Source organism: Leuciscus leuciscus (genome assembly GCF_965113295.1).
Source record: "Leuciscus leuciscus genome assembly, contig: HAP1_SCAFFOLD_899, whole genome shotgun sequence".
NCBI classification, from domain to species: Eukaryota; Metazoa; Chordata; class Actinopteri; order Cypriniformes; family Leuciscidae; genus Leuciscus; species Leuciscus leuciscus.
In genome coordinates, this window is record NW_028117841.1 from 1 (window position 1) to 16,384 (window position 16,384).

General features: G+C 38.7%; 1 protein-coding gene across 1 annotated transcript; it reads right to left on the reverse strand.

Moving 5' to 3' along the window:
- Positions 1-7,414: 7,414 nt before the first annotated feature.
- Positions 7,415-13,363, reverse strand: LOC309492063 (coiled-coil domain-containing protein 138-like; the record flags this gene model as incomplete). Its single annotated transcript, XM_082191077.1, has 5 exons — positions 7,415-8,463; positions 8,617-8,637; positions 9,552-9,698; positions 10,884-11,022; positions 13,057-13,363. Coding segments are annotated over 3 exons (588 nt in total), but the record flags the coding sequence as incomplete, so codon positions are not given.
- Between the last annotated feature and the right edge of the window lie 3,021 nt (positions 13,364-16,384).

A 16,384-nucleotide genomic window follows, 5' to 3' on the forward strand; every position in this document is an offset into this window, starting at 1 on the left:
ATCCCAGAGTGCTTTATTTGACTCAGAAGTGGAGCAGGGACCGTCTACTACACTTGTATGACGTTTGACGTTTGATCCAGGAAGGCGTGTTAAGGGCAGGGTTTAGGGCAGCGCTGCAGGGCTAATGGCCAATTGTCGTGATTTTTTTTCACGTGACCTCAGAATGAGCTCATGAACATGTGTCCCAAGTTTTGCGAAAATATCTCTTTCCGTTCACAAGTTATAACCGTTTTATAGTGGCACCTAGTGGCCAATTGTTGCGATTTTTTTTCAAGTGATCTAAGACTGAGCTCAGGAAGATGTATCCCAAATTTTGCACAAAAATCTCTTTCCGTTCACAATTTATAACCGTTTTAGTAAAAGTGGCCCTGCTGCCATCAAATATTTTGGTTCCCCTTATCGACCGTTAATTGAAATTTTGAATTGTTTGGATGATTATTGATTGTCAGACTCCAGAGAATATTATTGCAGTGGTTTGGTTCCGATCGGGCCAAAAACCAGGGACTAGTTCGCAAAAGTAGGTTTTGGACAAAATCCGACATAGCAGAAAATTTTCCCTGCCTACATCCAAATCGGAGATAGCCATTTTGTCCGACTTGAGCCAAGGATTCCAACGATATAAGACACTTGATCCTGGGACAAACGGTCTAAGAGTTGTGAGCGATTTAGTACTTTTGGTTGCTGTAGCGCCACCTATGGGCCAATTGGGGTCATACTCTGATAGGTTGTCCCCAAATTGAGGCCTACCATCTGGCCAGGTTTCACGTCTCTAGGCCTTACGGTTTGTCCTGCACGATGCGTTTTACGAATCCTTACAATTACAATAGGGTTTCAGCATTTCATGCTTGAACCCCTAATAAGAATGAAGGCTTTTTGCCAGTTATAGCGCCACCTATGGTCCGATCTCCATGAAACTCTGCATGCTTCCTCACCATGTTCTGACACATATGCTCATCAATTTTTGTGAAGTTCTGAGTTTCCATTTGGGATTTATAGGCTTTTTAGTGTATTTTGCCACGCCCCTTTTCTAAATGACCCTGTTACAGCCACCCAAATGCAAAAGTTCAACTTGTTTTCGATAATTATTGATCTAGAGAGTCCAGAGAATTGTCCTAGACTGGTTTGGTTCCGATCGGGCCAAAAACCAGGGACTAGTTCGCAAAAGTAGGTTTTGGACAAAATCCGACATAGCAGAACATTTTCCCTGCCTACATCCAAATCGGAGATAGCCATTTTGTCCGACTTGAGCCAAGGATTCCAACGATATAAGACACTTGATCCTGGGACAAACGGTCTAAGAGTTGTGAGCGATTTAGTACTTTTGGTTGCTGTAGCGCCACCTATGGGCCAATTGGGGTCATACTCTGATAGGTTGTCCCCAAATTGAGGCCTACCATCTGGCCAGGTTTCACGTCTCTAGGCCTTACGGTTTGTCCTGCACGATGCGTTTTACGAATCCTTACAATTACAATAGGGTTTCAGCATTTCATGCTTGAACCCCTAATAAGAATGAAGGCTTTTTGCCAGTTATAGCGCCACCTATGGTCCGATCTCCATGAAACTCTGCATGCTTCCTCTCCATGTTCTGACACATATGCTCATCAATTTTTGTGAAGTTCTGAGTTTTCCTTTGGGATTTATAGGCTTTTTAGTGTATTTTGCCACGCCCCTTTTCTAAATGACCCTGTTACAGCCACCCAAATGCCAAAGTTCAACTTTTTTTCGATAATTATTGATCTAGAGAGTCCAGAGAATTGTCCTAGACTGGTTTGGTTCCGATCGGGCCAAAAACCAGGGACTAGTTCGCAAAAGTAGGTTTTGGACAAAATCCGACATAGCAGAAAATTTTCCCTGCCTACATCCAAATCGGAGATAGCCATTTTGTCCGCCTTGAGCCAAGGATTCCAACGATATAAGACACTTGATCCTGGGACAAACGGTCTAAGAGTTATGAGCGATTTAGTACTTTTGGTTGCTGTAGCGCCACCTATGGGCCAATTGGGGTCATACTCTGATAGGTTGTCCCCAAATTGAGGCCTACCATCTGGCCAGGTTTCACGTCTCTAGGCCTTACGGTTTGTCCTGCACGATGCGTTTTACGAATCCTTACAATTACAATAGGGTTTCAGCATTTCATGCTTGAACCCCTAATAAGAATGAAGGCTTTTTGCCAGTTATAGCGCCACCTATGGTCCGATCTCCATGAAACTCTGCATGCTTCCTCACCATGTTCTGACACATATGCTCATCAATTTTTGTGAAGTTCTGAGTTTCCATTTGGGATTTATAGGCTTTTTAGTGTATTTTGCCACGCCCCTTTTCTAAATGACCCTGTTACAGCCACCCAAATGCAAAAGTTCAACTTGTTTTCGATAATTATTGATCTAGAGAGTCCAGAGAATTGTCCTAGACTGGTTTGGTTCCGATCGGGCCAAAAACCAGGGACTAGTTCGCAAAAGTAGGTTTTGGACAAAATCCGACATAGCAGAAAATTTTCCCTGCCTACATCCAAATCGGAGATAGCCATTTTGTCCGACTTGAGCCAAGGATTCCAACGATATAAGACACTTGATCCTGGGACAAACGGTCTAAGAGTTGTGAGCGATTTAGTACTTTTGGTTGCTGTAGCGCCACCTATGGGCCAATTGGGGTCATACTCTGATAGGTTGTCCCCAAATTGAGGCCTACCATCTGGCCAGGTTTCACGTCTCTAGGCCTTACGGTTTGTCCTGCACGATGCGTTTTACGAATCCTTACAATTACAATAGGGTTTCAGCATTTCATGCTTGAACCCCTAATAAGAATGAAGGCTTTTTGCCAGTTATAGCGCCACCTATGGTCCGATCTCCATGAAACTCTGCATGCTTCCTCACCATGTTCTGACACATATGCTCATCAATTTTTGTGAAGTTCTGAGTTTCCATTTGGGATTTATAGGCTTTTTAGTGTATTTTGCCACGCCCCTTTTCTAAATGACCCTGTTACAGCCACCCAAATGCAAAAGTTCAACTTGTTTTCGATAATTATTGATCTAGAGAGTCCAGAGAATTGTCCTAGACTGGTTTGGTTCCGATCGGGCCAAAAACCAGGGACTAGTTCGCAAAAGTAGGTTTTGGACAAAATCCGACATAGCAGAACATTTTCCCTGCCTACATCCAAATCGGAGATAGCCATTTTGTCCGACTTGAGCCAAGGATTCCAACGATATAAGACACTTGATCCTGGGACAAACGGTCTAAGAGTTGTGAGCGATTTAGTACTTTTGGTTGCTGTAGCGCCACCTATGGGCCAATTGGGGTCATACTCTGATAGGTTGTCCCCAAATTGAGGCCTACCATCTGGCCAGGTTTCACGTCTCTAGGCCTTACGGTTTGTCCTGCACGATGCGTTTTACGAATCCTTACAATTACAATAGGGTTTCAGCATTTCATGCTTGAACCCGTAATAAGAATGAAGGCTTTTTGCCAGTTATAGCGCCACCTATGGTCCGATCTCCATGAAACTCTGCATGCTTCCTCACCATGTTCTGACACATATGCTCATCAATTTTTGTGAAGTTCTGAGTTTCCATTTGGGATTTATAGGCTTTTTAGTGTATTTTGCCACGCCCCTTTTCTAAATGACCCTGTTACAGCCACCCAAATGCAAAAGTTCAACTTGTTTTCGATAATTATTGATCTAGAGAGTCCAGAGAATTGTCCTAGACTGGTTTGGTTCCGATCGGGCCAAAAACCAGGGACTAGTTCGCAAAAGTAGGTTTTGGACAAAATCCGACATAGCAGAAAATTTTCCCTGCCTACATCCAAATCGGAGATAGCCATTTTGTCCGACTTGAGCCAAGGATTCCAACGATATAAGACACTTGATCCTGGGACAAACGGTCTAAGAGTTGTGAGCGATTTAGTACTTTTGGTTGCTGTAGCGCCACCTATGGGCCAATTGGGGTCATACTCTGATAGGTTGTCCCCAAATTGAGGCCTACCATCTGGCCAGGTTTCACGTCTCTAGGCCTTACGGTTTGTCCTGCACGATGCGTTTTACGAATCCTTACAATTACAATAGGGTTTCAGCATTTCATGCTTGAACCCCTAATAAGAATGAAGGCTTTTTGCCAGTTATAGCGCCACCTATGGTCCGATCTCCATGAAACTCTGCATGCTTCCTCACCATGTTCTGACACATATGCTCATCAATTTTTGTGAAGTTCTGAGTTTCCATTTGGGATTTATAGGCTTTTTAGTGTATTTTGCCACGCCCCTTTTCTAAATGACCCTGTTACAGCCACCCAAATGCAAAAGTTCAACTTGTTTTCGATAATTATTGATCTAGAGAGTCCAGAGAATTGTCCTAGACTGGTTTGGTTCCGATCGGGCCAAAAACCAGGGACTAGTTCGCAAAAGTAGGTTTTGGACAAAATCCGACATAGCAGAAAATTTTCCCTGCCTACATCCAAATCGGAGATAGCCATTTTGTCCGACTTGAGCCAAGGATTCCAACGATATAAGACACTTGATCCTGGGACAAACGGTCTAAGAGTTGTGAGCGATTTAGTACTTTTGGTTGCTGTAGCGCCACCTATGGGCCAATTGGGGTCATACTCTGATAGGTTGTCCCCAAATTGAGGCCTACCATCTGGCCAGGTTTCACGTCTCTAGGCCTTACGGTTTGTCCTGCACGATGCGTTTTACGAATCCTTACAATTACAATAGGGTTTCAGCATTTCATGCTTGAACCCCTAATAAGAATGAAGGCTTTTTGCCAGTTATAGCGCCACCTATGGTCCGATCTCCATGAAACTCTGCATGCTTCCTCACCATGTTCTGACACATATGCTCATCAATTTTTGTGAAGTTCTGAGTTTCCATTTGGGATTTATAGGCTTTTTAGTGTATTTTGCCACGCCCCTTTTCTAAATGACCCTGTTACAGCCACCCAAATGCAAAAGTTCAACTTGTTTTCGATAATTATTGATCTAGAGAGTCCAGAGAATTGTCCTAGACTGGTTTGGTTCCGATCGGGCCAAAAACCAGGGACTAGTTCGCAAAAGTAGGTTTTGGACAAAATCCGACATAGCAGAAAATTTTCCCTGCCTACATCCAAATCGGAGATAGCCATTTTGTCCGACTTGAGCCAAGGATTCCAACGATATAAGACACTTGATCCTGGGACAAACGGTCTAAGAGTTGTGAGCGATTTAGTACTTTTGGTTGCTGTAGCGCCACCTATGGGCCAATTGGGGTCATACTCTGATAGGTTGTCCCCAAATTGAGGCCTACCATCTGGCCAGGTTTCACGTCTCTAGGCCTTACGGTTTGTCCTGCACGATGCGTTTTACGAATCCTTACAATTACAATAGGGTTTCAGCATTTCATGCTTGAACCCCTAAATATAGGCCGTTTCTCAATATGCGTTCTTGTCTGTACTTGTGTTCTTGTGAACTTGTGAAACGTCATCATTCGCTGCCCAAGTACTGTCCCAATACACAAGTTTGCATTTTGGCAAGAACGGTTAAAAATCCCGGAAGTGTTCTTGACACGCCCATTTTACAGAGGATGCATCGGTTGGTAACTTGTGTGAACTTGACGGCAGAAATATCCCAGCATTCATTTCGGCGTTCGAGGAAGGAGTTATGTTTGGGTTATTTAAACCGTTTAAACCGTTATTTAAATCGCGTTATGTTTGGGTACTGCAGACGGCGTCTGTGCGGGGGTATTATTGCGCAATACCAGCAAGAACACATCGTCTCAAACTGTCAGAAGCGTTCTGTGTGCTCGTCACCTTGTGAGTTCATTCTTCCAAGAACAACTAGCAAGAGCGTTCTCCCCAAGAACACAAGTCCGTTCTTTGCATTCTTGGTTTTGAGAAACAGCCAGTGGCTCGTCCCTGTTCACTTGTCGCCTGTCAATGACGTAATATCCGCGTTATCCATGGTTTCCGCTCGTACTGCCGTAGTAACCATGGCGACAGACGTGGACAACTGCGCTCACACTGTTGTTGTTTCATTCAAACATTATGGATCATGGCAAGCAGACTTTGGGACAAAAGCAGAACTAAAACGAGGATCAATATCGGCATGGCGTTTTCGAGATGCTGAAAGCTAGCGTCCGCGGCTAACTTCGACTCAACAAAGACGCGCAAATGTACATAAAACTAATCAATGTTATACAGCTCAACATGATGAAATGTTAGAATATGATCAGTGTGTTATGCTAATGTTGATCTCGCTCACTGCTAGTCTCATACAGACAAACGAACACACAGAATAACATTAACACACTCAAATGCAGTTTAGTGTGATAGTGTAGAGCGAGTGAAACAGCGCTGCGTTCCCTCACAAGTTTCATTTGTCTAATAAACTGCCCCGTGTGAGTATTATTCAGCACTTGAGGGTACATTAGTTCGGTAGAATGAAATGTCCTCATTCCTTTATATCCGCGGGACTCGCGTGTGGCGCTGAGATCTGTCTCTCATTAGCACTCGCGCCCTGCTTCATTCCTCAGTCATGTTAAAAACATCAGTGTATTCATTCATCCATAAACATTATTAGATCCATCAGTATGATGACAAGTTCCATAATTCCGCTTATGCGTCATCAACATATGCCTCTGTTATTGTAAGAGGTTAGCGACGCCCAGCGGCGGAAAAAATACATATTGTAGCTTTAATGTTCAGAGTCAGTCACTGAGAGTTTGAGTTTGATTTTTGAGTTCTGGCTCGACCAATCATGTGAGTTCACCTGTTTAACTGACCAATGACAGACAGGGGAGTATCATGAAGCAACCTGTTTGAAAACAGTCATTTTCGAAACACTGTAACACTTTAAAGCAATCATGTTATAGAGCAGTTATGTCATATAAAGGATTTATACCCTCCAAAAACAATGTAGTCATAAATGTAAGATTTGAATTGCATTTAAGATTTTTATCCATTTGGATTACAGAGATTTAACAAACAAACTAATGAACTTAAGGTCATGCATAAATTAAACAGGTAGGATTTCTGTACAAAAAAATTATAATAATCATGGCATAGTTTAACTATTTCTACCCATTTGATTTTATTTTCCATATTTTCAAAAAGCATTTATTCAAATTATAAAAAAAAAATAAAAAAAATTGTGTTAATGTGAATTTGCTGTGGAACAAGCAATATTCAGAAATTATATAAATACACAGATTATACAGAATACAAACAAATTATTGATGATAAATATATTAAAGCACATTCAGTTTATTAATTCTATTACAGAAAACGCACCCGTTTTATTTATACATGACCGTTTTATACATTACGTTTATTAAAATTAAAACGGTGTAATCCAAATGGATGGAAATTTTATATGCAATTCAAATACATGAATCTTAAATTTAGGCATAAATATTTTTGCAGTGCATGATCAAATCAAACCACGTCACTAATCACAGACCAGTTTAATTAAGTTAATGATTGAAACATAAAACATCAAATTCATTATTTCAATGTATACAAAAATAAATAAAATTGCACTGTATAACATGTTGTTCTGTGAAACACAAAAGACGACGTTTGGCAGAATGTCAACGCCACTAAAGTATCATAACGGCATCAAACCCTCACGGATAATCTCCAGATCTCAGATTCATCTATGATTCGACTCCAGGAGACTTCAAATACAGTGCAACGTTCTTTTAGGAGCTTGATAGTGTAAAATCATCCAGTTCAGTGTGAAAACAGCATTCAGCACAATATTTCACAGAAGAAGAGGGAATGAGTGTGTGATGAGCGCGTGTTGTGGGCGTGTTATAGGTGTGTTATGGGCATGTTATGAGCGTGTTATGGTCGTGTTGTGGGTGTGTTGTGGGCGTGTTATGGGCGTGTTATGAGTGTGTTCTGAGTGTGTTATGGGCGTGTTATGGGCGTGTTGTGAGCGTTATGGGCGTGTTGTGGGTGTGTTGTGGGCGTGTTATGGGCATGTTATGAGCGTGTTATGAGCGTGTTATGGTCGTGTTGTGGGTGTGTTGTGGGTGTTTTGTGGGCGTGTTGTGGGCGTGTTATGAGTGTGTTATGGGCGTGTTATGAGCGTGTGATGGCGTGTTGTGGGCGTGTTGTGGGCGTGTTGTGGGCGTGTTATGAGCGTGTTGTGAGCGTGTTGTGGGCGTGTTATGGGCGTGTTATGAGCGTGTTGTGGGCGTGTTATGGGCGTGTGATGGGCGTGTTGTGGGCGTGTTGTGGGTGTGTTGTGGGCGTGTTATGAGCGTGTTGTGGGCGTGTTGTGGGTGTGTTGTGGGCGTGTTATGGGCGTGTTGTGAGCGTTATGGGCGTGTTGTGGGTGTGTTGTGGGCGTGTTATAGGTGTGTTATGGGCATGTTATGAGCGTGTTATGAGCGTGTTATGGTCGTGTTGTGGGTGTGTTGTGGGTGTTTTGTGGGCGTGTTGTGGGCGTGTTATGAGTGTGTTATGGGCGTGTTATGAGCGTGTGATGGCGTGTTGTGGGCGTGTTGTGGGTGTGTTGTGGGCGTGTTATGAGCGTGTTGTGGGCGTGTTATGGGCGTGTTATGAGCGTGTTGTGGGCGTGTTATGGGCGTGTGATGGGCGTGTTGTGGGCGTGTTGTGGGCGTGTTATGAGCGTGTTGTGGGCGTGTTATGGGCGTGTTATGAGTGTGTTGTGGGCGTGTTATGAGCGTGTGATGGGCGTGTTGAGCGTTATGGGCGTGTTGTGGGTGTGTGATGGCGTGTTGTGGGCGTGTTGTGGGTGTGTTGTGGGCGTGTTATGAGCGTGTTGTGGGCGTGTTATGAGTGTGTTGTGGGCGTGTTATGAGCGTGTGATGGGCGTGTTGAGCGTTATGGGCGTGTTGTGGGTGTGTTGTGGGCGTGTTATGAGCGTGATAGGCTTGTTCGATTTGAACCGACGCTGCACAGACCGATCAGTGAATGACATCAAAGTACCGCGAGAGCGAATAGAAAGCAGACGGCTCCTTATGCTTTTGAATTGCTCTCGCGATACTTTGATGTCATAAACCGATCGGTCTGTGCAGCGCCGGTTCAAGTCGAACAAGCCTGTTGTAAATGTGAGATGGGCGTGTTGTGAGTGTGTTATGGCCGTGTTGTGGGAGTGTGTTGGGAGTGTGTTGGGCGTGTTGTGGGCGTGTGATGGGCGTGTTGTGGGCGTGTGATGGGCGTGTTGTGGGCGTGTTATGAGGTGTTGTGGGCGTGTTATGAATGTGTTATGGCCGTGTGATGGGCGTGTTGTGGGCGTGTTATGAGCGTGTAATGGCCGTGTTGTGGGCGTGTAGTGGCCGTGTTGTGGATGTATTATGGGCGTGTAATGAGCATGTTATGAGCGTGTGATGGGCGTGTGATGGGCGTGTTGTGAGCGTGTTGTGAGCGTGTTGTGAGCGTGTGATGGCCGTTTGATGAGCGTGTTGTGAGCGTGTGATGGGCGTGTTATGAGCGTGTTATGGGCATGTTATGGCCGTGTTATGAGCGTGTTGTGGGCGTGTCGTGGGCGTGTTATGAGCGTGTTATGAACGTGATATGGCCGTGTTATGGGCGTGTTATGAGTGTGTTAAGAGCGTGTTTATGAGCGTGTGAGCATGCCCAGATTGAGCAGGATGGAGCTGAGGTTGATATTGAGGAAGGCTTGAGAACGGTCAGCGGTTCGGTGCATCTCCTGCAGCAACAAATGCAGCGACGACACTTCAAACAGACGCTTGTTCTTCCTGCAACCAAACAGAATCACAGCTGAACCTCTCAATACACACATGACCTACAGCTGATCCCTCTTCAACAGGACCGACAGGAAGAAGGTTTTCCAGTGAAGTCCCCTCGTGCGAGGGACCTCATGCATAAAGATAATGTGAAAAAATTACATTATGAATATTGTGTAAAATATTATTTGGCAAATATTTAGTTTGTTACATTACCATCATTTTATTTTTTATCTACTCAGTGTAGTACTGTACTGATACATTATTAGTGTTAGTATTAGTGTTATTTATTTAAATTAAATTGTATTTATTTATTTACTTATTTTATTTTTTATTTAAATCAAATGTTTTTCTTTTAGTTAATTATTTACTTAAATATTTTATATATTTGCATTAATTTCAAAATGAATTTGTATTTTTATTAATTTATTAGTTATTATGAATCAAATGTGATCTTTTTTTAAATAATTTTATTTTAATCAAATGTATTTAATTGTTTTCATATTTTATTTATTTCTTTAATTTACTGTATTCAAATATATTAATTTATTAACTATTTTTAATCAATTGCGATTCATTTGAATATTTTTATTTTCAAATCAAATTTATTTAGTTAGTTAATTGGTTTAATCTTATTTTTATTTATTGTAACAAATATTTAACTTCATTAATTTATTAGTTATTAGAATCAAATGTGATTTATTTATTTATTTATTTTACGCAAATATATTTATTTATTTATTTAGTTAATTGGTTTAATCTTAATTTATTATTTATTTAAATAACATTTTATATTTATTTAAATTCATTTGATTCAAATGTATTAATTTATTAGTTCTTTTAATCAAATGTGATTTATTTGATTATTTTTTATTTACAATTAAATGTAATTATTTTGTTAGTTAATTGGTTTAATCTTAATCTTTTATTTTTATTTATTATTATTTTAATGTTTTTTATTTATTTTTATTTGATTACAATGTGTTCATTTATTACTTATTTTAATCAAATGTGATTTATAAAAAATGTTCCCAAATGTGTTTTTTTAATATTTTTTTTATTTAGTTAATTAGTTCAAACTTACTGTTAGTATTTATTTATTATTACACAGTTTTCCTCTAAACGTTTGTCCCTTGTGGCCCCTTGCGGTTCCCTGGACCCGTTTGAAACCCCCGTGTTAGAGGAGGAGAGACTAACCGGATACTGGAGAGCTTCTGGAGGAGCATGAGCATCTTCTCCATCAGTGACGGCTCCAGGCGAGGGTTACGGAGGAACATTGAGGCGCAGCGGAAGAAATCTTCTGTGCTGCACTGATCCAGAAAAGCCGACAGTAACCCTGATGGACAGAGGAACATCAGTCAGGGACTCTCATTGTGGAAAAAATCTGTAATATTGTCCCTTTTTTTCATGGATAGATGCACTTTTATGATGGATAGATGCACTTTTATGATGGATAGATGCACTTTTATGATGGATAGATGCGCTTTTATGATGGACAGATGCACTTTTATGATGGATAGATGCACTTTTATGATGGATAGATGCACTTTTATGATGGATAGATGCGCTTTTATGATGGACAGATGCACTTTTATGATGGATAGATGCACTTTTATGATGGATAGATGCACTTTTATGATGATAGATGCACTTTTATGATGGATAGATGCACTTTTATGATGGACAGATGCACTTTTATGATGGATAGATGCACTTTTATGATGGACAGATGCACGTTTTTAAGCTTCAATCTGTTGGTTGCTTGAAGAGGCAAGATATTTTTTAATATAACTCTGATTGTATTCGTCTGAAAGAAGAAAGTCATATACACCTAGGATGGCTTGAGGGTGAGTAAATCATGAGGTAATTTTCATTTTAAAGTGAACTAATCCTTTAATTTCTGAACTTCTGCTTGCTGGTCCGACCTCTCTCACAGGTCTCAGGCCGTCTGTTAAAGTCTTTAGTCTGAGCTGATTTAGGACACATGGAGCACATTAAAGCTTCGACCAGACAACCACAGCTGACCCTGAGATGTGACCTCCCACTCCACCCTTCACACGTTCACATAATTATCCTCCTGTAAAGCTCCCTAATTGCCAGGCCAGCTCACTGTAAAGTGCTCGCGCTACACACGTCTGTTCAGTGTCACGCGTAAGAAAGCGAAAGGCACATTCCTGGCTCTTCTCGTAAACGCACTCACTTTACGATTCGTGAGTGTTTTTCACCAGCTCACAGTCCACCGGGCCTGAACATGAGCAACACCACATCAAAATCACATCAGTGACCCGATACTGTACACCGCCGTTACACTGTCATGGGAATTTAATTAAACCTATTATTGAACCACAAAGACCATGACTGAATTAAATCAAGCATGCTCTGGTTTTCAAACTGGAGTCCAGTGACCCACAGGGAGTGCTTGGGGGTCCATGAAAAAGTTAAAAAAATAAGATTAAACAAAAAAAATTTGATTAAATTAATTTAAAAAACGATATAAAAACTATCATAAAATTGGATTGAAATAAATAAAAACAACTAAATAATACATTTGACTAAAATGATTTATATCATTATTTTAAATGATAATTTATTTAAATAAATAAATTCAAATTGATTTAAATAAATATATTTTATTAAAATATATTTATTAAAAAAAATATTAAAGACCGAAACAAATACATCTGTTTTCAATAAATAATAAATAAACAAACATTTATTTAAATAAATAAAACTACTTAAATACATAAATGCATTTGATTCAAATAAATTAAAATAAATAAACACAATTTGATTTAAATAAGTAATAAATAAATAAAATATTTAAACAAACAATTAGATTAAAACCAAAAAATTTAATGGGATTAAATAAAATATTTAAATTAATTGATAAAAATGTACAACTTGTTTTCAATAATAAAAAATAAAAAATATATTTATTTAAATAAATAAAAATACTTAAAAACATAAATGCATTTGATTAAAAGAAAAGAAAAGAAATTTTATAAACGCAATTTGATTTAAATAAGTAATAAATTAATACATTTGATTAAAATAAATTGGATTAAAACCAAAAAATTTATTAAATTAAATTAAATAAAAAAATATATTTGCAATGCAATGATGTACAAATATTTTACGCATTTTCATAACATTCATATTTTACAGTATTAACTGGGTCTTTAAAAATAAAAATATACAGTTGCCTTTTAAATTTTAGGATTTTAGGAAGATGAGGAGCCCGTGGCATTAAAAGACTGTTTTAGGATTAAACGATCATCAGAGTTGTGACTCTTCTAACATCAACAGCAGATTCACATGACTTCAGTATAGAGGACATCACACAACAGCGTCTCAATGGCACGTGACTCACGTGACTCTGAGCTCATCTGTATCAGGACACCTGTGGACCGAGCCAGCAGACCGGGACACCCTCCTCTCAGCAGAACCAGAACCACCGGCAGAGCCTGGTACTCCAGGAACAGCGCCTGTCCCTCATCGGTGCGCACCGCACACGCCAACACGTCTACAGCCTGAGCCAGGACGTCCACTACAGGAGAAGAAGAAGTCAAGTCACCTTCATTTATACAGCGCTTTAACACTATAGACTGTTTCAAAGCAGCTTTACAGTGATAATAGGAGATTACAGTAACAGAGATTGTTTTGTCTTTACAGCAGCTCTAGAATAAAGTTATTGTCCAGATAAAGTTAGTTTTGATTGATTCACTTCCGTTGAAGAAGAAGAAGAACTGACGTCATACATCACAGACTGTGTCAGTTCAGGAAGAGAGAAATAATGATGCAATATCGACGCCGTTATTGAACTAAACTGAATCAACATTGAACACACTCAAGCTGAATAATAACAGAAGAACAAATCTCTGGGGTTTGGAGTGATGGGTTAGTGAAGTCCCGAGTCCTACAGCTCCTCCTGTGCGATTTTAGGGGGAAATCGGGTCTATCGGAGACGTCCAATATTTCTTAGGCACGCCGAAATACCACACACACACACACACACACACACACACACACACACACACACACACACACACACACACACACACACACACACACACACACACACACACACACACACACACACACACACACACACACACACACACACACACACACACACACACACACACACACACACACACACACACACACACACACACACACACACACACAGTGTAATCACTGGGAGTTGTGAAAAATATGATACACCGGTGTTTTTCCAGATGAGAAGTTTATCAATGCATCATCTTTTTACTCTTTTAATTCCTTTTATAACTGTTTTAATTTTCCTTGCTTTTATTTTGTGGTTATTTTAATTCCTTTCTGTGTAAAGCACTTTTAATTACTATAGTGTATGAAATGTGCTGTATGAATAAACTTGCCTTGCCTTGAATAATGACTCTACTGTCATAACTGCATTTAACTCGTTTCATAATGAACTTTACAGTTATTAAACTGAACTAAATCAACACTGATCTGAATACTAACACTGTCTTTTTAAAGCTGATTTCTCATATTTGATGACGTTTGCATCCCTGATCCTGTTATTTTCCTGTTTATCATGTGAAGCTGCTTTGAAACAATCTGTAGCATTATTGAAATAAAGACTTGAAACAATATTCTAAATGCAAATATATAAATAAAACACAGAATCATTCATATTTAGCACTGCAGTTTTCAAGGAATCTTTATTTATTTCTGTATGATAAACCGTATTATATTATATTCATCTAATTCTGCTTCTCCAGTAAATGTGTCTTGTCTTGATTTAAGAATGTTTAGATATTTGTGCTGGAAAACAAGAGGATGATTTGCATCTTTTGAAGTGCAACATTTAATGCCATAAGCCTTTCTGATTGAAGACTTTATAAGAGCACCAGTGGAATAGAGACTGGTGTTAATGAGATGTTTTAGACATTAATGCAGTTTGAGTCATTTATACTGACTATAGGAATGTTCACGACTTCATCGTTATTCATTTCCATGATGCATCTCCGATTTTTCTATGACTTTTGGTGTCAGAAATAAACTATTTATTAAATGGAAAATTGACTTTGTGTGTTTTTTTAAGCATATAAAGTATGAGATGAACAGCAGACTCGTGTCCAACACTGCCATCTGCTGCAGACACAGGCAAATCATGTCAGAGAGAGAGAGAGCAGGGGTCAAAAACACACACAGAATGAGCATAAACGTCAACATACAACAACTGCTCATCATCACGAGCAAGTGTGTGTGTGTAATATATATATATATATCATTTGTATTTTTATATATAATTAATATACACATACCTAACCCATACATATATACATTAGTGGGCAAAAGTGATTTCCAGCCTAAAACTATTTACATCTTCGTTAAAATTTTTTATATTTTCTTCAAAATCTTTGTTCAAATATTACTAAATATTTTGTAGTCATATTGCACAGTTGTGTTTGGAGTCAGTTGTTTTATTAGTGATAATGACGCAATGTAACATGACAAATTGTGCCGCCATCATTTTTATCCAAGCTGTCGTACGAAGAAATGATGAACACACATGCAAAAACAAGAGAGAACCAATGAGATATTAATTATGTTGTAATCAATGTTTTTTTTTTTCTCTGAGCTTTTTGTTTTTCTATGCATTTGTTTTGCCCTCAAGTTCTTCCCTCATATAAAAAAAAACTAAAAATATTTTCCTCATATTTTGATGGTTTAATTGAACTTGTTTATAATTAAAACGCAGTTGCTCATTTGCACATTTAATGATATTAATGCATATAATGATTGTCTATTTATCTTTAAATTTTTATAAACAATTAAATTAATCGGTATATATGATCACAAAACGATACAACTTTTGATTTCAATAATGTATTAGTAAATGTTGAAATTAATATTAAGTAAGATTAATAAATGCTTTAGAAGTATTTTTCATTGTTAGATCATGTTAACTAATGCTAACAAATGGAACCTTATTGTAAAGTGTTACCAGAGAGAAAAAAAACTATTCTTTTTGCACAATATGAAAACACTAAATGCACTGTATGATGATCACTGTCCCATATTTCCCTGAGTGATTCTTGTCTATTAGACTCATTTCAGGACATTATTGCTCAGACTTGTTTGAGCTCGCCTTTTTTCCGCCTTTGCCTTTTGGCTTGCTTAGCTGGGAACATTTAATTTAATATTCAACAATATTATTGACACCATTATATGAGAACTGAACTGAGCTACAGTACAGGCCAAAAGTTTGGACACATTACTATTTTTAATGTTTTTGAAAGAAGTTTCTTCTGCTCATCAAGCCTGCATTTATTTGATCAAAAATACAGAAAAAAATGTAATATTGTGATATATTTTTACAATTTAAAATAATTGGTTTTCAATTTATTATACTTTAAATTATCATTTATTTCTGTGATGCAAAGCTGAATTTTCAGGATCATTACTCCAGTCTATCACATGATCCTTTAGAAATCATTCTAATATGATGATTCATTATCAAAGTTGGAAACAGTTCTGCTGCTTAATATTTTTTCATAACCTGTGATACTTTTTTATTATACTTTGATGAATGAAAAAAAAAAGAAAAGAAAAAAAAGAAGCAAATGTTTTAAAAATAGAAATCTTCTGTAACAGCAATATACACTACTGGTCAGTCATTTGGGGTCAGTAATTTTTTTTTCTTTCTTTTT